The following is a 27,982-nucleotide window of genomic DNA, read 5'->3' as shown; positions in this document are numbered from 1 at the left end:
AGGGGGAGGGGGCGACGGCCCTGCAGGTGGACCGCAAAGTGGGAGTAATGAGTGAGGTAGCGAAACAGAGGAACCGATGGGGGATGAATTAGCACACAAAAGGCACACTGCCTTCATTAATGGAAAGAAATGCTTTTAATAAACCTCAGAAAACACAAAGTGATGCCAACACCTCGGGGCGGCAGGCTGAGGATCCAGGAAGAAGAAAAGAGTCCTTTGTTCCCAGCGGAGCCCATGGGGTGGCCACCTGCCAATATTCCGAGAAATAAAAACAGAACCACCAGGGAGAACACCGGGTTCGCCGGGTGAACGTGGCCAGGCCTCTCTCCGAGCGAAGGAAAAACAGACACCGGAGGCCCACGGGAAGTAAACAATGTCACCAGAAGGGTTTAACACGGCGCTACCCAGCCATGTGGCTCCTGGGTCCAGGGGTGCCCCTCCATCCCACGTAGGGGGCTCGCTGGAGGCAGCCGACCGATGCTTCTCTCTCATCCATGTTTCTATCTCACTATCCCTCTCCTCTCTCTATTAAATAAAATATATATTCATTAAAAAAAACCAACTAAGTGAAACCTCATTAAAGAATATTTTAAAATCTTGAAAAACAGAGTAGGATATTTTTGAGAGTTAACATTCCACCACATAGAGTCCATTCACTCTCAAGACAGAGAAAGAAACAACAGGCCGGTTTCAGGGTCCAGAGTAGCCTTCTGCAGCAGCTGCATGTAGGTGAGGTTCTCGTGCGTGTTGGGGTCGAAGAAGCCCTTGGTGTCGTCGCTCGGGTCGGCCAGCACGCGGCTCATCTCCTCGTCGAAGTAGCCGCGCTGGTAGGCCACCTCCACGGGCACGCGGTGGCTGTGCACGGGGTCGATGATCCCGCCCGTGGCGATCTGGGCCTCCAGCAGGCGGATGCCGTGGTCCCGGACGATCAGCTCCTTCTGCATGGCCTGGAAGAGGGAGATCGGCTCCCCGGTGTAGGGGTCGGTGTAGCCGGTGACGGCCCGCTCGGCCGACAGCAGCTTGTCCCGGATCTCGCCGCCCACCAGGCCCGCGGCCACGGCCTCGTCCACGGACAGCCGCTGGTTGCGCACGGGGTCGATGAGGAAGCCGGTGGCCGCCTGGGCCTCCAGCAGCACCAGGGCCGTGCCCGGCCGCAGGTGGCCCTTCCACATGGCCTGGTAGACGCTCATCTTCTCCCGCCGCCCGGGCTCGTCCCTGGCGGGCACCAGCACCCCCGCGATGCAGCTCGTGCCCTCCAGGTAGCGCTTGACCGAGTCCATCTGCATCACCTCCTGGGGGCTCCTGGTGCCCTGGGCCAGGCCCTGCAGGGTCTCGGGGTCCAGGACCCGGGACACGCCCAGCTGGGACGCGGTCACCTGGCGCCTCAGGCCCGGGAAGGACAGCTTGCTGAGCCGCTCCTCCGTCTCCGTGACGACCTGGGTGAGGATGGCCACGAGGCCCGGCAGGGCCAGGGTGCCGGCCGCGTGCTGGGCCAGCAGCTCCTCCCGGCGGGCCTGGCTCAGGTAGGAGGAGGCGAGGACGTCCCACACGGACACCGGCTGCCCGCGGAACCGCCCCGCATGCACCTCCATGGTGGCCGCACGCAGAGCCTGCTCCTGAAGGCGCCTGGAGGCCTGGGGGTCGGGCTGGGGGTCGGGCTGCAGGTGCTCAGGGCCCGGGGGCCCCTCGGCCTCCTCGATGATGGTGGTCAGCCGGCGGGTCAGCGCGGGCAGGCCCAGCCTCCCCGAGCGGAACTGGGCCAGCAGCTGCTCCCTGCTGACGGCGCTCACGTAGTCCGACTCCAGCACGTCCCACACGGGCACGGCCGGCCCCCGCAGGCGGCCCACCTTCACCTCCATGGTGGCCGCGCTCAGGGCCCGCCGAGGGTCGGACTGAGCCGCGTGCGGGCCCCCGTCCCGGGCCCCGGCCAGCAGCGCGGTGAGCGAGGCGCCCAGCTCCTGCGCGGTCAGTGTGCCCGCCCGGTACCTGACCAGCAGGTCCTGCCGCAGGCTCTCGGACACCTCCCGGTAGAAGAGCAGCTCCCAGACGGCGACGTCCCGGCCCTGGGTGCCGCCCGCGCCCGGGGGCAGCGTCACGCGGACGTCGTGCAGGGCGCGGCGCAGCTCCTCGCTGAGCTGACGCACGACGGAGCCCTGGCCGGCCAGCTGCAGCATGTAGAGCCCCGTCTCGGGGTCCATCACGCAGCGACGCAGCAGCTGCATGTAGGTGAGGTTCTCGTGCGTGTTGGGGTCGAAGAAGCCCTTGGTGTCGTCACTCGGGTCGGCCAGCACGCGGCTCATCTCCTCGTCGAAGTAGCCGTTCTGGTAGGCCACCTCCACGGGCACGCGGTGGCTGTGCACGGGGTCGATGATGCCGCCCGTGGCGATCTGGGCCTCCAGCAGGCGGATGCCGTGGTCCCGGACGATCAGCTCCTTCTGCATGGCCTGGAAGAGGGAGATCGGCTCCCCGGTGTAGGGGTCGGTGTAGCCGGTGACGGCCCGCTCGGCCGACAGCAGCTTGTCCCGGATCTCGCCGCCCACCAGGCCCGCGGCCACGGCCTCGTCCACGGACAGCCGCTGGTTGCGCACGGGGTCGATGAGGAAGCCGGTGGCCGCCTGGGCCTCCAGCAGCACCAGGGCCGTGCCCGGCCGCAGGTGGCCCTTCCACATGGCCTGGTAGACGCTCATCTTCTCCCGCCGCCCGGGCTCGTCCCTGGCGGGCACCAGCACCCCCGCGATGCAGCTCGTGCCCTCCAGGTAGCGCCTCACGCCGGCGTCCCGTCCCACGTCCTCCACGGTGCTGCGTCCCGCCTCCAGCTGCTGCAGGGTCTCCTGGGTGATGATGGACGCCTGGAAGAGCTCGTTGGCCGTGATGTGCCTCCTGATGCCCCGGAACCACAGCTGCCTCGCGCTCTTCTCCTTCTCGTCGATCATCGCGGAGATGGTCTGTACCACCTTGCCCAGCGCCTTCGCCGTGTCGCGTTTGTAATTTCCCACCAGCTCCAGCTTCTCCTCCTCCGTGACGTACTCGGAGTTCAGCAGCTCCCACACGGACGGCCGCTGTCCCCGGTACCTGCCCACCGGGACGTCCACCCGCTCGCCCTCCAGGGCCCTTCTCGTGGCCTCGTCGATGTACGCGGCGTCCTTCCCGTCGCGGATCACGGGGAACAGAGCCCAGCCCGCCCCCTCTTCCTGGCGGCTCCGCCCCTGAAGCTCCTGGTACGTCACCTTCTCGTGGGTGTTGGGGTCCACGAACCTCTTGTTCATGTGCTTCTGGTCGGACACGAGGGCGTAGGTGTCTCGGCGCAGGCAGCCGCGCTCGTAGGCCGTGGCCAGCGGGAGCCGGAGGTGGTGCCGCGGGTCGATGACCCCGCCCGTGGCCACCTGCACTTCCAGCAGCCGGAGCGCCTCCTCCCGCTTGACCAGCTTCCTGTCCACGGCCTGGGACAGCGGGACCGTGTCCCTCGTGTCGGGGTCGGCGTAGCCTTTGGCGGCCTTCTCAGCGTCCAGCAGCCTTTCCCGTAGCTCCTCGCCCACCAGGCCGGCGGCCACGGCCTCGTCCACCGAGAGCCTCCGGCGGCCGCGCGGGTCCAGCAGGAAACCCGTGGCCGCCTGCGCCTCCAGCAGCTGGGCCGCGAACCCCGTGGGGACGAGGCCCCGCGCGCTGGCCTCGTAGAGGCTCAGCACCTCCTGCGTGGAGGGGTCGGTCACCCCGGCGATGCAGCCGCTGCCCTCCAGGGCGACCTTCACGTGCGGCAGCGCCAGGAGGGCCTGGGCCCCCGGCCGCGAGTCCAGCGTCTTTTTGTCGATGACGCCGGCGTTGAACAGCTCCGCGGCCGTCACCTCCCCGCCGATCCCGGCCACCCTGACCGCCTGGTGCTGCTCCTCGGTCTCCTCCACGACGGCCGTGACGACGCCCAGCAGCTGCTGCAGGTTCAGGGCCCCGGCGCGCCACTGCTGGGCCAGCTCCCGCCGCCGCGCCTCCGAGAAGTACTGGGACGACAGCAGGTCCCAGAGGGAGACGCTCCGCCCGGCGAACCTGCCGACCCGCATGGTCACGGTCTGCGCCCGCAGAGCCTGCCTGGTGGCCTCGTCCACGTATGCGTACGCCTCCCCTTTCTTGACGATCTGCAGCAGGAACAGGCCGGTCTCGGGGTCCTCCACGCAGCGCTCCAGCAGCTGCAGGTACGTGAGGTTCTCGTGCGTGTTGGGGTCGAAGAAGCCCTTGGTGTCGTCGCTCGGGTCGGCCAGCACGCGGCTCATCTCCTCGTCGAAGTAGCCGCGCTGGTAGGCCACCTCCACGGGCACGCGGTGGCTGTGCACGGGGTCGATGATGCCGCCCGTGGCGATCTGGGCCTCCAGCAGGCGGATGCCGTGGTCCCGGACGATCAGCTCCTTCTGCATGGCCTGGAAGAGGGAGATCTGCTCCCCGGTGTAGGGGTCGGTGTAGCCGGTGACCGCCCGCTCGGCCGACAGCAGCTTCTGGTAGGTTTCCTTGCCGAACATCCCCGCCCCGAAGGCCTCTTCCACCGTCAGCCTCCGGTTCTCCGTGGGGTCGATGAGGAAGCCGGTGGCCGCCTGGGCCTCCAGCAGCACCAGGGCCGTGCCCGGCCGCAGGAGGCCCCGGCCCAGCGCGTCCGAGATGCTCATCCGCTCCTGGGTGGCCTGGACCAGGACCCCGGCGATGAAGTTGCCCCCCTCCAGGAACGTCTTCACGCTGTCCATGGCGGCCACCTCCTGCGCCGTCCTCGTGCCCTGGCTCAGCTCGTCCAGGGTCTTCCTGTCGATCACTTGGGACCGGAACAGGTCGCTGGCCGACACCTGCTTGCGCAGCCCCCGGAAGACGGCCTGCGCGGGCCGGGTCTCCGCGGCCTCGACCAGGGCAGTGAGGGCCTGCACCACCTGCCGCAGGGCCGTGGCGCGCCCCGACTGGCACAGCGCCGCCAGCTCCCGCCGCTTCTCGGCGCCCACGTACTCCGAGTGCAGCAGGTCCCAGAGCGAAACGGTGAGTCCCTTGAACCTCCCGGCCGCGACGGGCACCTTCATGGCCCTCAGCGCCACGGCCGTGTGGTGGTCCACCTCCAGGGCCATGTCCTGGGGGAGGGGCAGCAGCCACAGGCCGGTGTCCGCGTCCAGGACACAGCGCTCCCTCAGCTGCTGGTAGGTCACCCGGTCCCGCCTGCCGGGGTCGTAGAAGAACTTGCTGTCCTCGTCCGGCCCGGTCAGCGCCTGGAGCGTACGCTCGTCCAGGAGGCCCAGCCGGCAGGCTGCCGCCGGGGGCAGGTGCACCCCGTGGGCGGGGTCCACGGCGCCCCCCGTGGCCAGCTGGGCCTGCAGGAGGGGCAGGCCCTCCCGCCGGGGCACGAGCCCCTTCTCCATGGCCTGCCAGAGCGAGAGGGGGCTCCCGGAGAAGGGGTCCGTGTAGCCGGCCACGGCCCGCTCCGCCTGCCGGAGCTGCTCGCTCAGCGCCCCGCTCACCAGCCCGGCCTTGACCGCGGCTTCCACGGACAGCCTCTGGTTGGTCAGAGGGTCCACCAGGGAGCCGCACGCGGCCTGGGCCTCCAGCAGGCTCCGCCCCAGGCCGGGGGGCAGCAGGCCGTCCTGCATGGCCTGGGCGATGCTGGCTGTGGTCCCCGAGGGCTGCAGCAGCACGCCGGCCACGCCGCCGGTGCCCCACAGGCAGGCCTTCACCGCGGGCTCCTCGGCCACCTCGGCGGGCGACCGCGTGCCCTGGGTCAGCGCCGCCAGGGTCTCCTGAGTGATGATGCCCGCGTCCAGCAGCCAGACCGCGGGGACCTCGCCCCGAGGGCCGGGCAGGGTGACGCGGGCCCGCGCCAGGAGCGTGGCGGACTGCACCCAGTCCCGCACGGCCGCCTGCAGCTGCTGCACCGTGGTCCTGCCCGCCTGCACGTCCTCCAGGAAGCCCCGCCGCTGCTCCTCCGTGAAGTGGCAGGAGGCCAGCAGCTCCCAGAGCGACGCGCCGTCCTCCGCGCCCGGCATGGCCTGCAGGGTCTCCCGCAGCTGCTGGTCGGAGGGCCCGGCGGGCGCACCTTCCTGCAGGGGCAGCAGGTAGAGGCCGGACGCCTCGTCCTTCCGACACTGCGCCAGGAGCCGGGCGTAGCTGGTGCGGCCCCGGCCGTCGGGCGCGGGGAAGGTCTCCGGGGAGCTGGACAAGGCCGCCTCCGTCTCCCGGTCGATGCAGCCACGCTCGGCGGCCACGGGCGGGGGGAGGTGGAAGTGGCCCGTGGGGTCGACGACCCCTCCCGTGGCCAGCTGGGCCTCCAGGAGGCGGGCGGCCTGCTCCTCCCGGACGAGGCCCTTCTTCATGGCCTGGAACAGGGACACCCGCTCCCCGGAAAAGGGGTCTCGGAAGCCGGTCAGGGCGCCCTCAGCCCGCCGCAGCCGGGCGTACAGCTCCGGCCCCACCAGCTCCCTGCGCACGGCCTCCTCCACCGACAGGGCCTCCGGGCTCTCGGGGTCGGTCAGGGCTCCGGTGGCCGCCTGGGCCTCCAGCAGGGCCAGGGCCACGCCGGGCCGCAGCAGCTGCTGCTTCATGGCCTGGTAGAGGCTGAGCTTCCGGTTGGAGGCCGGCAGCAGCACCCCGCCCACGGCGCCCGAGCCGCGCAGGGACGCGCGGACGCCGTCCATGCTGAGCAGGGCCTCGGGGCTGAGCGTCCCCGCCAGCAGCCGGTCCAGGAGCTCCTGGTCGATGATCTGGGCCTCCAGGAGCTGGTAGGCGGTGGCGCGGCCCCGCAGGGCGGGCAGCGTGACGTCCGCACACCTGGCCGCCTCCCTCTGCAGCCGCTGGGCCACCTGCTCCAGGGAGACCTCACGCCGCCGGAAGCTGAGCAGGAGCTGCCGCCGCCGCGCCTCGCTGAAGCACTCGGAGTTGAGCAGCTCCCAGGCCGACACCCGCCGCCCCCGGAACCGCCCGTACTTCCCCGGCAGCAGCAGGTTCTGGAAGGCCCGCCGGGTGGCCGCGTCCACCAGCGGGGGCTGGGCACTGCTGAGCGGCAGCAGGAACAGGCCGGTCTCGGGGTCCTCCACGCAGCGCTCCAGCAGCTGCATGTAGGTGAGGTTCTCGTGCGTGTTGGGGTCGAAGAAGCCCTTGGTGTCGTCGCTCGGGTCGGCCAGGACCAGGCTCATCTCCTCGTCGAAGTAGCCGTTCTTGTAGGCCACCTCCACGGGCACGCGGTGGCTGTGCACGGGGTCGATGATGCCGCCCGTGGCGATCTGGGCCTCCAGCAGGCGGATGCCGTGGTCCCGGACGATCAGCTCCTTCTGCATGGCCTGGAAGAGGGAGATCGGCTCCCCGGTGTAGGGGTCGGTGTAGCCGGTGACCGCTCGCTCGGCCGACAGCAGCTTGGCGAACACACTGGGCCCGATGACGCCGGCCCTCAGCGCCTCCTGCACGGAGTACCTCTTGTTCTCCTTGGGGTCGATGATGAAGCCGGTGGCGGCCTGCGCCTCCAGCAGGATGAGGGCCGTGCCGGGCCTGAGCAGCCCCTTCCTCTGCGCCTCGTCGATGCTGAGCCGCTCCTGGGAGCCGGGCAGCAGCAGGCCGGCGATGCAGCCCGTGCCCTGCAGGTAGCGCTGCACCGAGTCCAGGCTGCCCACCTGCTGGGCCGTGGTCTGCCCGCGTGCCAGCTGCTCGTACACCTCTGGGCCGATGATCTCCGCCTTCAGCAGCTCCCCTGGGGTCACGGGGACCCGCAGCCCCGAGAAGGTGGTCTTGGCAGCGGCCGCGGCCTGCTCCAGGGTGGCCCTCAGCACCGCGGCCAGCTCCTCCGTGGACAGGGCCCCCGCCCGGTGCTGCTGGGCCAGCGCGGCCCTCTGCCCCGCGGGCACGGCCTCGGCGAAGAGCAGCTCCCACAGCGACACGGGCCGGCCCTGGAACTTGCCGGCGGAGACGGTGGTGGTGGCCGCGCTCAGGGCCTGCCGGGTGCTGTGCTCAATGAACGGGAGTCCCCGGGGCTCCTCCCCCAGGGCCTCCCCGGGGAGGGGCAGGAAGGCCAGCCCAGTCTCGGGGTCGGTGACGCAGCGGGCCAGCAGCTGCCCATAGCTGAGGCTCTCCCGCGTGCCGGGGTCCGAGAAGCCCGCGGCCCGCGAGAGCTGCCCCTGTGTCTCCCCGTCCAGGCAGGCGAAGCGCAGGGCGGCCTCCAGGGGCAGCCGCAGCCTGCGGGCCGGACACACCAGCCCGCCCGTCGCCAGCTGCGCGTCCAGCAGCCGCAGCGCCAGGGCCTCGTCCACCAGCCCCTTCTTCATGGCCTGGAAGAGGGGGAGGCGGGCGCCGCTGAAGGGGTCGGGGAACCCCACCACCGCCCGCTCGGCCTCCAGGAGCTGCGCGTGCAGCTCGGGGCCCACCAGGCCCGCCCGGACCGCCTCGTCCACGCTCAGCCGCTGGCCGCTGGCCGGGTCCACCAGCGTGCCCGTGGCGGCCTGGGCCTCGAGCAGCGGGAGCGCGGCGCCCATCGGGAGCAGGTGCTCGGCCGCGGCCTGGAAGAAGCTCTTCTTGCGGCCGGCGGGCAGCAGGACGGCCCCCGCCACGGCCCCCGTGCCCTGCAGGTAGCGCTGCACCTGGGGGCGCGCGCTCACATCGGGCACTGCCAGCCGGCCCTCCCGCAGGCCCCGGGCCGTCTCCTCGTCCAGGACGCCCGCCTCCAGCAGCTCGGCCGCGCTGGCCGCCCCACTCAGCGTGCGGAAGGTGGTCTTGAGCGGCAGCAGGGCCAGCCCCGTGCCGGGGGCCGGCACGCACCTGCCCAGCAGCTCGCGGTAGCTCAGCCGCTCCAGCGTGTTGGGGTCCAGGAAGCCCGGGGCGCGCTCCGCCAGGCCGCGCTGCGTCTCCCGGTCCAGGAGGCCCTGCTGACAGGCCAGCTCCGGGGCCACCCGCACCCCCCGGGTGGGGTCCACCAAGCCGCCCGTGGCCAGCTGGGCCTCCAGCCAGTCCCACCCCAGGGCCCGGGGTACGACCTCCTTCCCGATGGCCTGGAAGAGGGGCAGCTTCTCGCCCCCGTAGGGGTCAGCGTAGCCGGTGACCGCCCGCTCGGCGGCCAGCAGCTTCTCGCGCAGCTCCAGGCCCACCAGGCCCCGCTGCAGGGCCGCAGACACGGGCAGCGGCTGGCCCTGCGCAGGGTCCACGAGGCCCCCGGTGGCGGCCTGGGCCTCCAGCAGAGCCAGCCCGAGCCCGGCGGGCAGCAGGCCCTGCTTCATCGCCGCGTAGAGGCTCAGGGCCCGGCCAGAGGCCTCCACCAGCACCCCGGCCACGCTCCCGGCCTGGGGCCCGGGCGGAGAGCTGGCCTCCGGCACGGCCTTAGTGGTCTCGGGGACCGTGGCCGGCTCGGTGCCGCGGGCGGCCGGGACGTCAGGAGAAGCGTCGCCGTTCATGGTGCCGGCTGGCGGTGGGGGACTCGCTCTCCGGGATCCGCTGTGTCTGCTGCCTGCGGAGGGTGGAGGGGTCCGTGAGGGGCCCTGGACGGCCCAGGTGGGCAGTCGGGGGCCAATCCCAGATTCTGGGTGCCCTCCAGGGGCAGGGTCAGCACCCAGGTGGGTCCCTCCATCCCCGGGCCACGCTCAGGCCTCCATGCAGCCCAGCACCCGCCCCCCCCTCCACGTCCGGAGGGGCTGGGCCCCGTGTGCCTGCCTCGGGCCTCACCACCCAGTGTTCACGGGCTCCAGCTCCAGCTTGTCCCTCCCCAGTGACCTACAAACTCACGCCCTCCCTCCAGCTTCCTGCTGGCCACGGCCCCACACCCCACATTCCCCTCCTCCACCCTCTGACCCCACCCTGTGACCCCCCAGGCCCTCTCCCAGCCTGGCTCTGTGTCCTACTCCGCCCCCGCCCCTTCGGTGTGGCTTCTCTGTGCCCACACCGGGGCACACCTGGGGGTCTGGCCATGCGGGCTGTGGGCAGGGCCAGGCAGTCTCCAGCCGGTGGGTCCTGGTCAGCTGACTCCAAGCCCAGCCCCCACTCCCGTGCCCCCCACTGTCCCCTCAGCCAAGAGCCGCGTGCATGACCCTGAGCGGCGGGGACAGGTCTGGCCTGTCTCTTCCGTGCTGGGTTAGACTGGGTCCCCCAAACCATTGCTCAGTTCTGGCCTCTGGCCCCCGGGGCCTCTGAAGGTGCAATTGAGACAGGTCACCCGGGGGCAGGGCTGCCGGATCCGCCCGCCCGCTGTCCTTGGGAAGACACTCGGGGACACGCCCGCCCTCACTGGAGGCAGATGGGCGGGCCCACCACATTCCCGAAGCACCCGTTTCCAGAGCAGCCAGGCCGGGTGGGAAGGTGCTGCTGAGGTCCTGAGCCACCCGGGCTGTGGCAACCGTTGCGACAGCCGCAGCCAGGGAGGCGGCGCCCGCCCTCTCGCCTGTGAATCGTCCCCTCTCCGCTTCCCAGAACCACACCCTCGGTCCCCCTCCCCTCCCCACCGTCCCCATCCCGGTCCACGCCCTCCCTCCTGCGCTCCGATCACCCGCCCACACCTGTCCTCGCCTCTCCGCCGGCTCCCCAAACTCCCCCCTTCGAGTCTGGGGAGAAGCTCAGGCCCAGGTCTGCCCCTCGCCCCCCACGCCACAGCCTTGGCTGACGGGACCTCGGACTCCGGCTGCCACATCGGACAAACCTATTTGGGGTCCGGTGGCCCCTGACCTCCAGGTCATAGGGCGCGGGGACCCTCGTCTGTGGGGCAGGTTTCTGCTCGTCTCCACTTCCCCGTGAACTCAGAGCGCCTAGAGGCTGCTCAGCCCCCGACATCCACGCCCGGCAGCCTCCCAGCAGCTCGAACCCTGTGGTGTCCCCACTGCTGGCCCCCTCGGAGGTGCTGGCCCCTCGGAGGTGCTGGCTGCTCAAGGGGTGCCCCGCGTCCCTGGCCCCTCTCGTGCCCATGCCCTTGGCCTCCTGCCCGGAGGAGGGGTCAGCGAGGGAGCACCGGGCGGGGCCGAGGCCTCTGTGGGGCCGCGTTCTGGAGGGAGGAGCGGCCACAGGCTTCCTCTCTCGGGGGCCATGCAGGCTGGCACCTCCACAGAGGCCAGGGCTGGGGGGGCACAGGAGACGGGGCGGCCCGCTGACGGCAGGAGGAGGTGGGGCCTTGGCACAGACCTGGGGGGCGGACGCCTGGCTCCTCCCCACCTGGTTCTGGCAGCAAAACGACCAGCACAGCCCGGCCGGGGTGGGTGAGCGTCGACCTATGACCCAGGAGGTCAGGGTTCCAGTCCCCGGTCAGGGCACATGCCCGGGTTGTGGGCTCAGTCCCCAGTGGGGGGCGTGCAGGAGGCAGCCGATCCACGGTTCTCTCTCATCACTGATGTTTCTTTCCCTTCCCCTCTCTCTCCCTCTCCCCTCCTCTCTCTCTCCCTCTCCCCTCCTCTCTCTCTCCCTCTCCCCTCCTCTCTCTCCAAGAGGCCGCGGGGATGGGGTCTGCAGACCGTGGTGGACGGGGCGCCGCACGGGCCTCCCTCTCGGGGTGCGCGAGACTGTCTCACGGGCCAGCTGGTCTCTGCCCACCCGCTTTCCCTTCCCGTCCCGGGCCTGAGCCCCCCGCTGCTCTCCGGTCAGCTCTGCTCCGGCCGGCTCTGCCCTCGGGGCGGTGGGTCTGCACAGGGAGCCGCAGGCCATGCAGACAGGTGGACGGCAGCCTCCGCCCCCTCTGGGTTTGGCACGCAGTCTGTGCCGAGGCCAGACCGGGGAAAGGCCGCTGGGGGGAGTCCGGGTCTCTGCTCCCTGGAGAAGGGCCGGAGGGGTGGAGGCGGGCATGTGCCCGGGCCGCAGGCTCCTCTCTCAGGCGCGCCTGCAGGCTGGCCCCCAGCCCCGCCCTCTCGGCAGGAGCGCCAGGTAACAGGCTGGCACAGAGCACCTGTCCCGGAGGCTGGCAGGGACAAGGGTCAGGAGGAGGAGGGCACCTCTCTCCCAGGAAGGGGGAGGGCAGCCAGGCGGGCACGGCAGCCAGCGCAGACCCCTGACGGCTGTGCTGCGGCGAGGAGGCGGGCTGGGTGCCCGAGGGGCACAGGCAGCGGGAGGTGGGGGCTGGGGCTGGACTGGGCCTCCTTCTGGGGGCCCGGGAGCAGGTGCCTGGAGTCTGTGGTGGGGACCTTGGGGCGGCCCCAGGACGGAGGGGTCTAGGGTTTGGGAGAGACGGACCCGGGCCTGTGAGGGGGCCCAGGGTCCCAGGGGGGTGGCTGTAGGCGGTGGGGCAGGGGCTGGTGGGGGCGGGAAGAGGGGGCGAGCAGAGCCCCTCCTCCATTAAAATAAATAAATAATAAAGGCAAAGGGAATCTGAGAAGGGAGGGGCCCGGGCGGCCAGGGGGGCGGTTCCGGAGGAGGCGCAGGTGAATTCCTGGGGCCGGCAGCCTCCTGACCGTCCACCTGCCGCCAGACCAGAACGGAAACGGGAAACCACAACCTTTGCCCGGAAGCCCCGCCCCGGCGCTGATGGACGGGGATCAATAGCCCCGCAGACTCTCGGCCTGATGGGCGGTGGGCGGGGCAGCAGGGCCTGGAGCGTGGGGCCCGGACCAGCGACCCCTCCCTCCGCGCCTGCCTCTCCGGGTCCCGTGGTGACCGCGCCCAGGAGTCCCTGCGCCCCCTGGACGGCGGGCAGCACCCAGCGCCGCAGCACCCAGCGCCCCAGCACCCAGCGCCCCAGCCGGGAGCCACGCCGCCTGAATGCTGCCCCGGGTGCCCTGGCGGCTCCTGTCCAAACGCGCCCCCCGCCCCACCGCCCGTCCTACGGGGCGGCCGAGAGGCGCACCGTCCTGGGACCCCCAGAGCCGGTCTCCGGGCCCCACGGGAACCTCAGGTCCCCACCCACACCCGGGCTGGGGCCACCGCCAGGACCCTGGCCCACCAGAGGGGCGGGGCGCCCGCCTGCCCGGACCCGCGTCGGCGGAGCTCAGGTGCCCGGGTGGCAGCAGCCCAGACCCGCCGCGCCCCCTCCCCAACCTGCGCGCTCCGCTCGCCGCGCGCTTGTTTCGGTTTCGCTGGAGCTTCCCGCCTGCACGTCCCACCTGCGCCCCGGACGCCCCACCTGCGCCCCGGACGCCCCACCTGCGCCCCGGACGCCCCACCTGCGCTCAAGAACCGTCCGGGACGTCTGCTCGCTCGCTCCCGGCGGCGCCCAGCGCGCACGGATTTAAACCCGCTCGGCTCCTCCCCGCGGTGGCCCCGCCCCTCTGAGGGCGGTGCCGGGTGGGGCGCCCCGAAGCCAGGTGGGGCGGCAGGTCCTGGGGATCCCGCGGGGCCGAAGCGACGCCCCACGCGCGACCTGTGGCGGCCGTCTGTGAGCGCCCCAAGGCGGAGAGGGACCCCCGTGGAGCAGGGTCCCCCCGGCCGTCCGACCCGCCCACTCATCGCTCAGGAATGAGGGCGGCGGGGGCGGGAGGCGGTGCCTTTCACGCGCCGGGAACTGAGTCTGTGCGGGACGTGCGAGCCGCGGGGCGCCGGGCTTTGCGCTCCAAATCGCAACTTCATTGCCCGCGCGGGGCTGGAGGCCGGTGCCCGGTCCGCTCCCCGCGCTGCCGGTACCCCGTCTGGGCTGAGCCAGGGTGGCCTCAGGGCCCCCTCCTGCCCCCCCCCCCCCCGTGAGCCCCTCCGTGGCCTTGACCTGGACGAGCTGGGGTCTCTGCGCCCGCAGGCTCCTTCTGTCTGGGAGGGGAGGGCCCGGCCCCTGGACCTGGGGCTCAGAGGCGACCCGGTTTGCCCAGAGTCCCTGCCCCGCTCAGGCCCGTCCCAGCGCCCACCTTCCTGGGCAGGGGCTGCTGGAGGCTGGGGTGGAGGCTGGGGGTGGAGGCCGGGGCCTGGGGGTGCGCCTCGGCCGTCTGTGGGGGCCCACGACTGGTCCTCCCCTTCGCTGCCCAGAGATGCGAACGGACACACGGACAGGGGCCGGCTGCCAGGGCCCAGCAGGCCCGGAGGGCGGTGCCTCCCCGTCCCTCCTCCCAGCGCAGGGCTGACGCCCCACCGCTCCCTCGGAACCCGTCCTCACAGGAGCCTCCAGGAGCGAGGGGGACGGACAGGCTGGCCATCAGCGCGGCCACAGCTCTGCCCGGCGGCACCACAGCTCTCGGCAGGAGCGGGCTCTCAGGTTGGGCTGAGGAAGGCCGGCAGGGTCACCCCCTATTATGGGTTGGCCTGGGCCCCCAAATCCATATGTTGAAGTCCTAACCCCCTGCCCCTCGGTGGGAACATGGTCATTGCAGCCCGGCCCGTGGCTCAGTGTCCAGTGTCGACCTAGGAACCAGGAGGTCAGGGTTCGATTCCCAGTCAGGGCACAGGCCCGGTTGCAGGCTGATCCCAGTAAGGAGGGTGCAGGAGGCAGCCGACCGGTGATTCCCTCATCACTGATGTTTCTGTCTCCACACACGGAGGGGGGCCGGCTCCCAGAGGCAGGGCACCCTCCCTGCAGGGCACCCCTCCCCACAGGGCACCCCCTCCCTGCAGGGCACCCTCCCTACAGGGCACCCTCCCTGCAGGGCACACCCCTCCCCACAGGGCACCCCCTCCCCACAGGGCACCCTCCCTGCAGGGCACCCCCTCCCACCAGGCCCGTCCAGGCCCGTCCAGCCCCCCCCCCTGCTGCGGGGTCGGGGAGCCCAGCCTGCCCAGTTGGGGACCTGGGGTCGGAGGGCATGGGAGGCAGCACACACATTGGGGAGCCCCCGTGGCTGCCTGAGGCGGGGGCTGCCCACCTCCTCCTGTGACCCTTCCTCAGCCACACCCCGAGACCCAGGCTGCACCCCCACCTCCACGGGGCCTCACTGGCCTCTCCCTCCTCAGCCACCCCACCCTGGGCGCCCCGACACCCCACCCAGGCTTCCCGGCACCCTGACCTGCCTGCACACTGGGCCCCACCCTCCCCTCCTCCAGCCGGAGCCCCTGCTCCCAGGCCACTGGGCTGGACGCTGGACACGGGGCGGCCGCAGGCACGGGCTCCGTCCTCCAGGGTCACGGTTTCTAACGTGTTTTCGTGGCAATCGGCATCCAGGGACCTTTCATTCCTTCGTTCCTTCACCCCCTGTGGGCTCCACGCAGCGAGGTGTTCAGCAAGGAGTGGACGCTGCGCCCAGTAGACTAGCCAGGCTGGGCCCCAGACCCTCCGGGAGCCTGCCCTGCGGGGAGGGGTGCCCTGTGGGGAGGGGGTGCCCTGTCAGAGAGGGGGTGCCCTGCGGGGAGGGGTGCCCTGTGGGGAGGGGGTGCCCTGTCAGAGAGGGGGTGCCCTGCGGGGAGGGGGTGCCCTGCGGGGAGGGGGTGCCCTGCAGGGATGGGTGCCCTGTCAGAGAGGGGGTGCCCTGTGGGGAGGGATTACCTGCTGAGGAGGGGTGCCCTGCGGTGAGGGGTGCCCTGTCAGAGAGGCGTGCCCTGCAGGGAGGGTGCCCTGTCAGAGAGGGGTGCCCTGTCAGAAAGGGGGTGCCCTGCGGGGAGAGGGTGCCCTGTCAGAGAGGGGTGCCCTGTGGGGAGGGGGTGCCCTGTGGGGAAGGGGGTGCCCTGCAGGGAGGGGTGCCCTGTCAGAGAGGGGTGCCCTGTCAGAGAGGGGTGCCCTGCAGGGAGGGGTGCCCTGCAGGGAGGGGGTGCCCTGTCAGAGAGGGGTGCCCTGCGGGGAGGGGTGCCCTGCGGGGAGGGGTGCCCTGTGGGGAGGGGTGCCCTGCAGGGAGGGGTGCCCTGTCAGAGAGGGGTGCCCTGCGGGGAGGGGTGCCCTGCGGGGAGGGGTGCCCTGTGGGGAGGGGTGCCCTGCAGGGAGGGGTGCCCTGTGGGGAGAGGGTACCCTGTCAGAGAGGGGTGCCCTGTCAGAGAGGGGTGCCCTGTCAGAGAGGGGTGCCCTGCGGGGATGGGTGCCCTGCCTCTGGGGAGCTGGAGGCCTGCACGGGCCCCTCGTGCCTGAGAGACTCTGCCCCCGCCTCCCCCGTGACCACGCGGCCGCCCCTGCCCAGGCTCGCCTGTCCCGGTTGTGATGCTGTTGCCTAGGGAACGCCCCATCGGAAAATGCTGGGTGGGGTGGGCAGGCCGGGGCAGGCGGCCGACTGCGTAGCTGGTGGGCGGCGGCTGTGGGAGGGGCTGGCACTTCAGCAGGGCCCACCCTGCCCTTCCCACCACATTCCCACCCCCCTCAGCCCAGCCAGCACCGAGCTGGTGGGCCCTCCACAGGCTGGGAGGGGCGCATTCCAGCGCAGGCCTGCCCGCCCGCCCGCACGCGGCCCGCCTCGTGCCCACCCACCTGCCCGCGTGCGTGTGCTGGCCTCTGAGCTCTCCTCCCGGGCTCCCCACTCCTGCTCAGGAGGGCGTAGGTGTCCCTGGCTCCCGACACCCAGTCCACGGGTTTCCGCTCCCACCCAAGACCAGGCTGGACCCAGGTTCTGTTCAAGCCTGTGCAGGGCGGGCCGGGCCGTGACTGAGAGCAGGGCCCAGGGGCCCTGGGGGCCCGGGCAGACTGGGGGCCGCCTCCGGCCCCCCACTGGGCCAGGTCCCAGGCTCACGGGCAGGGAGAGCAGGAGCACCCGCCGGCGGGACCTGAGGCGGCACGGGCCCTCCTGCCACGGGCGGGGGGTGCCGGAATCGCAGCCACTCACCGGCCCATCGGGACGGAGAGGCGACGGCAGAGGCCCTGCCCCGGCTCATTCGCAGGGGAAGCCGGGTGCTGAGCCCACCCTCTGTGCACTGAACTCCCGGGCTCGTCCTCCCGCTGCCACAGGCCCTTTGCACGGGTCTGTCTGTCCCGCTGGGCTCTCCCTTCTCCGAGTCCTCTCCTTGCACATCAGCTGGGGCCCCTGGGCCTCTCTTTCCTAGGCCACATGACCTAGTGCCCCCCCTCCCCTGGCTCCTCTCCCACCCCACCCCCCCGGGCTCCGGCCTGGCCCTGCCCGCACTCTCGGCGTGCGTGGCAGCGCTAAGCCGGGGAGGATGCCGTCAGAACCAGGCTGAGTGTGGGTGAAGCCCAAACCGTCCCGCCGAGCCCCACGGCAGTGCCCGCCCGGCCCCGGTGAGCACGCTGCGGCATGTCTGACGGTGGCAATGGCCCAAGTGGGGCCTGGGTGGCGGTGGTCGGGCGGGCTGGGGCCGGGGTGGACCAGCTGGCTCTGGCGGCAGCCGCCGTGGCCTGGAGCCGGAGCAGAGCCACGGTTTGGGTGGGGGAGCCTGCGGGGGAGAAAGCCGAGGGCCCAGGAGGGTCAGGAGGGAGCCCGGCGGGACCTGCCGGCCCCAGGCCTGGGCTGAGGAGGCCAGGGCACAGCTGCCCTCATGCCTGAGCGGGGGGGGGGGGGGGGGGCTCCCAGCCATGGTAGAAGGGGCTGGGGGGCCGGGGGGGCTGGCTCAGGCAGAGACTTGTCACCTTATAGACTGGCGGGAGGGTCGGGGAGCGGGGGGGGGGGGGGGGGGCGCATGGAGGTGAGGAGGTTCTCCTGACAAGAGATTTATGGGCAGAAGACGCAGCCAGAGTGAGAGGTAAGAACCAGTGCGACCGGGAAGCCCAGAGGGTTTGGGGGACCTGAGACCCCAGGAACCTGCACCCCTAAACCAGGTGCCGTGAGGCAGGTCCACCAGATCCTCAACGTCTGTCAGTCACCAGAACCTGTGGCTCTTAACAAGGAGAGACACTGGCCTGGCCGGCGGGGCTCAGGGGCCGAGCATCGGCCTGTGAGCCAGGAGGCCCCACGTGCCTGGGTTTCAGGCTCCATCCCCAGTGGGGGGCGCGCAGGAGGCAGCCGGTCAGTGATTCTCTTTCATCATCGATGTTTCTGTCTCCCTCCCCTCCCCTCCCCTCCCCCTCCCCTTCCCTCCACTCCCCCTCCCCCTCCCCTCTCCCTCCCCCTCCCCCTCCCCTTCTCCCTTCCTCTCGGACATCAATACAAATATATTAAAAAAGAGAGAGAGCCTGTTGGCTCGGAACACACAGCAGCTGAGAGGTCCGGCGGTGGGTGTGGCGCTGTGCCCGGCGGCTGTGCCGGCGGCTCCGGCAGAACCAGGAGGAAGAGAAGGCCCGTGTTTGTCCCTCAGACCCTGGAAAGCCCCGCGAGTGGCCTGGGTGGCCCGTGGCCCGCGCCCGGGATCTGGCCTGGCGCGGCCTCATTGCCAACCCAACACCCTTGAGACCCGAGGACACGGGTCCGTTTGCGCCCGACACTCCAGGGCCACAAGCAGCGTCAGCGCCTCCTCGACCGTCCGTCCGTCCGTCCGTCCGCCCGGCCCTCCCAGGCCCAGCGTGGAGCCACCTGAAACACAGGCCAGGCCGGGAGGGAGGCCACCTCCAGCGCCGTCTTCCCGGAGCGGGCGAGGCCGCCTGCCCCCCCGCCTGCTGGGCCTCCCGGCCACAGGGAGCCAAGCCCACTCCTTGCGCCCGCGTCTCACGGCTGCGCTGATAGTGAGAGAGCTCCACAGGAGGTGCTCAGGCAGGAACGGGCCGGTCAGCTCTCACCCGGAGCAGCCCAGTGATGAGCCGCCTTCAGGAACGGGTCGATCCAGCACGTGGGGCATGCTGCCTATTTCTCTCTCCTCTCTCTCTCTCTCTCTCTCTCTCTCTCTCTCTCTCTCTCCCCTCTCTCTCTCTCTCATATATTTCCTGTTCGGACTCATTCTCGGGTTAGAGGGGCCCAGGGCCCAGCCGAGAAACACCATCACAGCGGGAGAAGGACCCACCTGCCTCCCTCCTCGGGTTCTAGAAGCCCTGGCTCTCCCTGCGAGGGGGGACGGTGGCCCCTCCCCGACACGCTGTGCTGAAATCCTAGCCGCACACGTGAACCTGGACTTGTTTGGAAACGGAGTTTTTGCGGGTGATGTAATCAAGTTAGATGAGGTCACTGGCTGGGCCTGAGCCACTGGGTCCCTGTAGGACACCTGTGTGACCTCACCGAGGGATGGGGGGACGGGGGGGGGGGTCAGGGGGCGCACCAGGTCGGATCTGAGAGGCTGAACCCGAGAAGCCGAGCACCCCGCCGCCGGCGGCCCATCCTTACGCAGCCGCGGGAGGGGACCCCCCACACCGGGACTGGGCGCGGCGGGCGGGCGGCCTCGCGGAAGTCCCTGAGCCGGGATGAAGCCGCCCCCCCCTGCACGCAGCCTGGCGGGGGGGGGGGGGGGACTCGAGGAAAGAGCTGGGCAGCTGCCCGGGAAGGGGCGGGGCCGCTGGGAGCCACCGGCGGCCGAAGGGTTTTCCACTCGTTCATTTTCCCAAAGAGCGGCTGCGGGTTCAGTGACCTTTTCTGCTGTTTCCTTGTTTCTGTTTCTGCCCTCGGCCCCTTCTCCCGGCGCCCGGCCGGCGTGGGGCGGCTGCCTCGCCTGCTTCTCCGGGCGACAGGCCGTGCGGAGCACCGAGCACCGAGCACCGAGCACCGAGCACCGAGCACCGCCTTCCAGGCCCCAGCGGCCGCGTTCGCTTTCACTCATCAAAGTTTTTTCTCCGTCCCTGGACCGTGGGTGACGCCGGGGTCTGTTGTTTAACGGCCACTGTTCGTGGGTTTTCCACCGGCCCCCCCCCGTCACCCCCCCCGTCACCCCCCCCCGTCACCACCCCCCCCATCACCACCCCCCCCATCTCCCCGGAGCGCCTCCCACACCCCAGGCAGCCCTGGATCTGCTTTCGGTCAGAATTTTACGTAAATGGGGTTGAACAGTACATGCTTTTTTTTTTTTTTTTTAAATCTGGGTGCCTCCACTCACGCTCTGCCAGTGCCAGGCAAAGCTGGGCGAACGCGGGTTTCCTTGGAACAAGACGCGGTGCTGCCCTCTGCTGGGAACTCCCTAAAAACGCCGACCTTTGCCACCTTCATGGGCGGGCGAAGCCATCATCCTAACATATTGTAATAAAGCCCTGGCCAGTGTGGCTCAGTGGGTAGAGCGTCGGCCTGCGGACCCAAGGGTCCCGGGTTCGATTCCGGTCAAGGGCACGCACCTGGGTGGGTTGCAGGCTCCTCCGGGCCTGGGCCCTGGTCGGGGCGCGTGCAGGAGGCAGCCCATCGACCTGTTTCTCTCACATCGATGTTCCCTCTGTCTCCCCCTCTCCCTTCCCCGCTCCCTAAGAATCAGCGGGAAATCCTCCAACGAGGATTAACAACAAGAACAACAACAAGACGCCCTGGAAAGGCCGCCGCCCGCCCGGCCGCCTCCCGCCGATCCCTGAACGCCGCCTTTGTTCCGCCGGCTCTGCTCCCCTGCCAGGACCCCTCCCCCCCGCCCCCCACAGACACAGTGTCTCCCTGCCTCTCATGGCTGCTCTGTCCACACAAGCACTTAACACGCCAGAGCCGGTCAAACGCTCCGTCCCTGTGGCTCAGTGGGTAGAGCGTCGGCCTGCCGACCCAAGGGTCCCGGGTCCGATTCCGGTCAAGGGCACACACCTGGGTGGGTTGCAGGCTCCTCTCCGGCCCGGGCCCTGGTCGGGCGCGTGCAGGAGGCACCTCATCGAGGTGCAGCTCTCTGTCTCCCCTCTCCCTCCCCCTCTCTCTAAAAGGCCAATGGAGGGCTGTCCTCGGTGAGGGTTAGAAAGTAACAACCCTTACAGCTCCTCGTCCTCCTCCTGAAACACGAGGGCGTGACGGCCGTGACTCAGGCCGCGCCCCCGCCTCCCAGGCCGCTCTCGTCCGACGTCCTGGCGTCACCTGTTCCCGTTCACGCTGGCTCTGCGCACCCGGCCTGGGACCCGCACACGGGTCCTTCCAGCGTGACCTCCCGTCCAGGACCTGGCCACGTGCCGGGCGCCCACGGGGAGACTCTCCCAGAACGGAGCCCGTTTGTGGAAACGCTGGGGCTGCTTCTACATGAGCATCGACGTATGTTTACACCCGGAAACCATGCCAACGACCCCCAAGCTCCCCGCCGCTCCTCGTCTCCCCAGGCAGCCCTGGGTCTGCTTTCGGCCAGAACTTTACGTAAACGGGGTCGCACAGTACATGCTTTTTCTTTTCTTTTTTTAATCTGGGAGCCTCCACGCCCCCTCCCCCATCACGCTCTGCGAGCGCCAGGAGCTCATTCTTTCTCGTCGCTCAGCTGGTTCCGCTGCGTGTTTCTCTCTGTCCTTCCCTCTCGCCCCCCCTGCACGACTATCTCACGATCTGTTACCGCCAACGCTGGAACACGATGCCGCCGCCGCCGAGGAGCCGGTGGCTGATGGACGCCTGCTGCGCCTCCTGCTGGAGAAACGCCGAGGGCCGGACGGCTCTCCTGGGCGGCTGCCCACGTCCTTCTGAAGTGAAGGCTCCCCAGCGGGTGTGCGTGCTCTCTCCTTGTGGGTTTTCAAAAGTAATATTTTAAAATATGTTTGTATTGATGTCAGAGAGGAAGGGAGAGGGAGAGAGAGAGAAACATCCATGATGAGAGAGAATCCTGGATCGGCTGCCTCCTGCATGCCCCCCAACTGGGGATCAAGCCTGCAACCTGGGCATGTGCCCTGATGGGGAATCGAACCCTGACCTCCTGGTTCGTAGGCCGGGCCCAGGGTGGTTTTGATTCGTGTTCCCTGCTGACTCATGGGTCTGAGCATCTTCCCATGGGCTCAGCCACAGGTCTCCACTGTGAAGTGTCTGTTCAGAACTCCCCCCATTCTACACCGAGTTGTTTTCTGTTATTGAGTGTTATTTGTATAACAAAATTCGTGCACATTAAAAGGGGATTAAATAGAGGAAATAATTTAATATTGCTATTTGCCCTTTCTCTATAAGAGAAGTGTCAGAGATGAAAGAAAATTAGTAAAATGTATATGAAAACCTTCCTCCTGTCAGAGTCTGGGGCACACCACGGGACCCAGAGTCAAGTCCCCGCCCACCCACATGCACCTCAAAATCGCGTGAGACCCAGACCTGGCCGGCCCTCCCCATTGGGCTAGATCCAGACCCGGCCAGTCCCACCCTTATCAAGCCCCGCTGGGCAGGGGGCATAGCCTCAGGTCCCCTGGCCCGGTGCCAGGACGGGGGGGGGGGCCCGGCCTGAGGTCCCCCAGCCCAGCACCAGGAGGGGAAGCACACTTTGAGGTCCCCTGTCAAGCCCCCCGGGGGCGGGGGAGGGCGTAGCCTCAGGTCCCTGCTGATGGCTCGTTAAGGCTCCTGATGGGAACTTGGCCTCAGCTGTGGGGCAGCCATCTTTGTGACGGAGTGATGGTCAGTTAGCACATTCCCTCTTTATTAGATAGGATTATATAGGATTCTGGATATACGCTTTTTCTTTTACTCGTTATGTGATTTGCAAGTATCCTTCCCCAGTTGGTGGCGTGCTTTTTTGGAGTTTAATCCTCTCGGTGTCTTTTGAAGAGCATGAGTTCTTAACGGGGGTGAAGCCTAGTTTAGCAACATTCTCTTGTGTGGACCAGGCGTTTGGTGTTGTGTTAGGGAGTCTTTGCCTAACCTAAAATCGTGAAGATTTCTCTCGTGTTTCCTTTGAGATGTTTTTCGAGTTTCAGATGACAACTATAATCACGCCGAGTTCTTCTTTTCCTTTCCTCTCAAACATTACGCATTGACTTTAGAGAGAGAAACATCCGTCTGCCGCTCCACCTACCCCAGCGCTCACCGGCTCTGGCTGGGGCTCGACCCCGCAGGCGTGGGGTATGGGGACGACGCTCTGACCGCCGGAGCCGCCGGGCCAGAGCCCCGTGGCCTTGCTCTGCGGCGTGGGGCTCAGAGTCACGCTGTTCGGTGCTTCCAGCGTCGCTCCTGGGAGCGAGGGCCTTCCTGCCGCGGAATCGCCTTTGCCCGTTCACTTAAAGGCCGATGGAAACACACGCCAGGTCCCATCCGCCTCCGCTGCCTGCTCGTCTGTCAGCACAGCCCCCCTGCCCGGCGCCTGCCTGTCCGCGGTCAGCCTTCCCTCACGCCGTGCGAATCCTCCGGCCCTTCTTCCCCGACCTGTGGGAGCCGTCCTTGGCCCCTTGCATTCCACGCCCATTTTGTTATTTTATTTTTTTAATGTTTATTGATTGATTGTAGATAGAGGAAGGGAGAAGGCGAGAGAGAGAAACATCAACAACGAGAATCATGGATCGGCTGCCTCCTGCACGCCCCCTACTGGTTGTAGATTGAGCCCACAACCCGGGCATGTGCCCTTGACGGGAATCGAACCCAGGACCCTTCAGTCCGCAGGCCGGCGCGCTATCCACTGAGCCACACCACCCAGGGCCATTGGTGGCTTTTTCGTCTGTGCCCTGACCGGGGAGAACCTGCAACCTGGGCGTGTTGGGAGCAGCTCTAACCAGCTGCGCGGCCTGGTCAAGGCCTCCACGTGAACGTTAGACTCAGCTTGTCAATTTCTAAAAAAAACACCAAACCTGCTGGGATTTTGGTTGAGTTGCATTGAAGCTATAGTTCGATTTGGGGAGAAGACTTTGACCACACTGAGTGTTCTGATCCATGAACAAGGGCTCGCTCTCTCCACTGACTTGATTTTTTCCCCTTTTTGAAATTAAAATTTTTTTATTTTTTTTAAATATATTTTATTGATTTTTTACAGAGAGGAAGGGAGAGGGATAGAGAGCTAGAAACATGGATCAGCTGCCTCCTGCACCCCCCCCACTGGGGATGTGCCCGCAACCAAGGTACATGCCCTTGACCAGAATCAAACCTGGGACCTTTCAGTCCGCAGGCCGATGCTCTATCCACTGAGCCAAACCGGTTTCGGCTGAAATTAAATTTTTGGGGTGACATTGGTTAGAAGGACCATACAGTTGGGGTGTGGGCCCACTGATCTAACTGAGGTGTTTACCGATCCCTCCGCAATGCTCTGTCCTCGGTGCTCAAGTCTTGCACACTTCTTGTCCGACGGTCCCTAAGTAGCTCATATTTTTGATGCTCTTTAAACAAGACCTTTTAAATGTCAGTTTCTGACTGTTCATTGTTGCAATGTAGCACAAGGGCCCTTTGTATCTTGATCTTGTGTCCCACAATCTTGCTAAGCTCATTAAGTAGGTCTACCGGCTTTTCGTAGAACCTGTTAGATTTTTCTACATGGATGACCATGTCCTTGGTGAATAAAGACAGTTTACTTCTTCCTTTCCAAGATGGAAGCATTTTATTATTATTATTATTATTATTATTATTATTATTACTAAAAGTCCGGTGCATGAAATTCATGCACTGAGGCAGGGGGGGTCTCTCAGCCCAGCCTGCACCCTCTCATAGTCCGGGACCCCTTGGGGGATGTCTGACTGCCGGCTTAGGCCCGATCCCTCTCGCAATCCGGGATCCCTCGCTCCTTAGCACTGCCGTGGAGGCAGGAGAGGCTCCTGCCACTGCTGCTGTGCTCGCCAGCCGTGAGCCCAGCTTCTGGCCGAGCGGCGCTCGACACAGGAGCTGCCCCCTGGGGGTCAGTGCGCATCATAGCGACCGGTCGTCCTGGTCGTTCCGCCGTAACCGTCGCTCAGGCTTTCATCATACCGATTACTGTTCACCCTATGGACCGTGGCTGTAACTTCTGATACAATGTCCCCTTTCCATGACCTCCGGGTCTGCCACCGTTAAAGACGACATTGGCTGTAGGTGTTTGCGTAGATGCCCTTTATCACGCGAAGGGAGTTCTCTCCTCGTCAGTGTCCTGGGACGTCTGTGCAGAATTGGAACTATTTTCCCCTCGTGTATTTGGTAGAATTCCCCGGTGAAATCATCGGGGCCGGTTTTGTGGGAAGGATTTTAAACGACAAATCCAACTTCTTCCATGGATTCAGGGCTGCGCGGGCCGCCCGTGTCTTCCTGGGTGAGCTCCGGCCGTGTCTGTTTCGTAAGAAATGTCTCTCTTTCATCTCGGTTGTCGAGTTTATTGACAGAAAGTTGTTCGTCGTGCTCTCTGTTTGTCTTTATTACCTGTGGTGCTGTCTCCCCCCTCCTTCCTGATGTTGGTTTTTAACTTCTTCCCTGTGCCACTGGGTTTGTTACTGTTATTGCCGCCAACACCAGCTGCCAATTTCCTTGATTCCCCCCGTTCCTAACTGTTTTGTTTTCCATTTCATTGGTTCCTGCTCTGACTGTCCTTATCCCCATTCTTCTTACTTTGAGCTTTCTCTTATTTTTTTTTAATTTATTTTTTATTTTTTAAATATATTTTTATTGATTTCAGAGAGGCAGGGGAAGGGAGAGAGAGAGAGAAACATCAATGATGAGAGAGAATCATTGATCGGCTGCCTCCCGCAGGCCCCACACGGGGGATCAAGCCCGCAACCCAGGCATGTGCCCTTGACCGGAATCGAACCTGGGACCCCTCAGTCCGCAGGCCGACGCTCTATCCACCGAGCCACGCTGGCTGGGAGAACTTTCTCTTCTTTTTCTAGTTTCTTAAGGTGCAGCTGAGACCATTGCTCCAAGACCTCCTTTCTCCTTTTCCAACAAAGGCACCCATGTGTTCTGCTAACATGGGTGGAGGGTTCCATGATGCCCAGGAGGCCAGGCTGCATGTAGTGCCGTTCGAGATCCCCGTCCCTCACGGGGTTCCATGAGGAATTTCTCCCTAAGTACTGCTTTAGCTGCATCTCTCAAACTTGAATATTTTTTAATTTTTATTCAGTTCGAAATACTCTCCAATTCCCCTTTTGACTTCTTAATCCCACAAATTATTTAGAAACCGATTATTTAGTTTCCTAATATTTGGGGAATTTCCAGATTTTTTTTTTCCTGTTCATTTCTAATTTAATTTCACTGTGTCAGACAACATGCTGTTGATGCCTGAATCCTTGGAAACCCACCGCGTCTAATTTTATGGCCCAGAATATGTGCTGACAAGTGTTCCATGTGGGAAAGAACGTGTTCTGCTAACACGGGTGGAGGGTTCCATGATGCCCAGGAGGCCAGGCTGCATGTAGTGCCGTTCGAGATCCCCGTCCCTCACGGGGTTCCATGAGGAAGGGGCTCTGCAATCTGTCATCGCGGATCTGTCCACCCCCCCGTGTTCGATGGCCTGTGAAGCCCCGGGTCCTCCGTGTGGACAGGGGCGGGGCCCACGGCCGGGCTCACCTGGACTCAGTCACCTGGGGAAACGGTCCGGCTGGTTGGTCAGAACCTGAGGGGCGGGACTGTGCGGGCTGGAGGGGCTGCTGGGTGGACACAGGGAGTGTGGGCACGGGCGGCACCGAGCCGCCCACGGCCGACGACTTGGCCCGAGGACGCCAGGCCTCCAGTGCTTGAACCCGGCACGACCAGGGCTGCCCAGGTGCACGGGCTGCCTGCACGGCCCCCTCTCCCAGCCCGGCCCTTCCCTGCTGCCCATCAGCCTCCCAGGGGCCCCGGAGACACTCCGGCCAGCAGCTCCGCGGGAAATCGACGGCTCCAGGCTCGATGCTGGCCTGGCGCCTCCGTCCGTCTCCAGTGTGAGTTCCTGCAAAACGGACCGGCTCACAGCGCGGGGTGCAGCGTGGGGCCGGGGCCGGGACGCCTCGCCCAGCAGCAGCTGCTGGCCGGCAGAGGGCTGGGCAGCGCCTGAGGAGAGGCGGGCGTCCCCGAGGACCGCAGCACCGTCTCAGGACGGGCGCCACCCGAGTCGTGGCCCTAGGAGATAGGAACCAGGGAGTGGGCGGGGAGGGGCCGGACACCAGGACCCACGTGCCCACGGGGCAGGGACTTCTGGTCCCTGTGAGAACACAGCCGTCCTGCCCGGCCGTGCGGCTCAGCAGTGGAGTGTCAACCCAGGAACCAGGAGGTCCCGGGTTCGATTCCGGTCAAGGGCACATGCCAGGGTTGCAGGCTCCATCCCCAGTAGGGGGCGTGCAGGAAGCAGCCAATCCATGATTCTCTCTCATCATTGATGTTTCTCTCTCTCTCCCTCCCTCCCTTCTTCTCTGAGATAAAAAACATATAAAAATAAAAATAAATAAAAACACATTAGAAAAAAAACCTGAAAAAACACCACCACCGTCCTAATTCCAGGAGGAAAACACCACTGCCCGGGAGGGACACCGTGAGCGTGTCTCCCTCAGCTCGCCGCGGGGGCCCCTGCCCAGGGCCCCACGGGCCGCGCGGCCGCCACCTGGAGGAGGTGACCCTGCCCATCGCGTGGAGGCGGCTGCTGCCCGGGCACCCCATGCTCCCACGCCAGCTGTGAGCGGTCACGGAGAAGGGACCCCGCCGGGGGCCTGGCCGCCAGCACGCAGACCCAGGTGAGTGTCTGGTCACCGCCCGCCCTGGGCACAGCGGGCGAACACCCCGTGGTGCCTCAGGGCCAGCGGCTCCGGGGGGCTGCGGCTGCCCCCCAACCCCCTCGGAAGTTTTCCCAGGAAGAATCCTGCCGACGCTGGGATAAGCGGGACGTGAGGGGCCCAGCCGCTGGCCGCTGGGGCTCTTGGCCGCATCCTCCTGGGCAGGTCCCCATGGTGGACAGGGACCACCTTACCTCCAGGCGGGGAGGGCGAGGGGGGGCAGGCGATGGCCAACGGCTACGGGACCAGGGGACACCCCCTCAGCGTGCGTGCCCATCACGCCCCCAGCGAAGGGCTAAGCAGCGACGCGTCCCCACGTGGAGGGACGGCAGGGCAGGACCGCGCAGGAGCTGGCCTGGCCCCTGCCTGCCCCTCACCCGTCTCCTGCTCAGGGCGGTTCAGTCTGGGTTCCTCCTGCCCACGACGTGACCTCAGGGCCACGTCTTGGCCGAAGCCCGGCTCCGAGGCCCGGGCCAGGGTGCAGGGTCTAAGCTCTGAGCCGAGGCCCGCGGCGCCCACCGAACCCCCACACACCCCGGACCCCAGGACAAAGGAGAGGCGAGGCCGCAGGAGGTGGAATTGCGTTTATTGGGGTGGGCGCCGCAGGCCCGCCCGTGGTCAGGTTAGTGTTCTGCCCAGAGGCAGCCGGAAGCCTGGCCCCTCACCCGCCGCCCCCCCCCCCCCCCCGGGTTAGTGGAACATGCAAAGCTCAGTCAGAGGGTGGGGGTGGGGGTGCCCCGAGGCCAGGGCTGAGCTCCGGAGAGACGGGCGGGCGGGCAGCACCCTAGGCAGGACTCGAGGCCCCAGGAGCCACGGGTCCGAGAAAAGAGCCCGCAGAAGTCCCAGCCATGCCAGCCAGGGCCAGCAGCCCCAGGTGCACCGAGGGGGGGGGGGGTAGGGGGG

The 27,982-nt window shown here is 67.3% G+C and overlaps 1 protein-coding gene across 2 annotated transcripts; it reads right to left on the bottom strand.

Annotated features, from left to right (window-relative positions):
• Positions 1 to 124: 124 nt before the first annotated feature.
• EPPK1 (epiplakin 1) lies at positions 125 to 13,556 on the bottom strand. 2 transcript variants are annotated; one of them, XM_079796192.1, is made up of 2 exons: positions 13,059 to 13,556; positions 125 to 9,436 (listed from the first exon to the last, which is right to left on the bottom strand). In XM_079796192.1, exons 1-2 carry the CDS (start codon positions 13,339 to 13,341, stop codon positions 660 to 662), a joined length of 9,060 nt encoding a protein of 3,019 aa, XP_079652318.1. In that variant the 5' UTR covers positions 13,342 to 13,556; the 3' UTR covers positions 125 to 659. The 2 variants fall into 2 exon arrangements, with proteins under 2 accessions (XP_079652318.1, XP_079652319.1); XM_079796193.1 differs by having other exon boundaries at positions 13,039 to 13,081.
• Between the last annotated feature and the right edge of the window lie 14,426 nt (positions 13,557 to 27,982).

The sequence above is a fragment of the Cnephaeus nilssonii genome, assembly GCF_951640355.1.
Source record: "Cnephaeus nilssonii genome assembly, chromosome: 18".
Taxonomy (NCBI): domain Eukaryota; kingdom Metazoa; phylum Chordata; class Mammalia; order Chiroptera; family Vespertilionidae; genus Cnephaeus; species Cnephaeus nilssonii.
This window is presented reverse-complemented; position numbering and strand designations above follow the sequence as displayed.

Coding starts and splice junctions, on each gene's coding strand:
- EPPK1 (XM_079796192.1), bottom strand. CDS start 13,341: ATGAGTGGGCGGGTCGGACGGCCGGGGGGACCCTGCTCCACGGGGGTC. Junction 9,437..13,058: donor CGGACGGTTCTTGAGCGCAG/GTGGGGCGTCCG, acceptor CACCCTCCGCAG/GCAGCAGACACAGCGGATCC.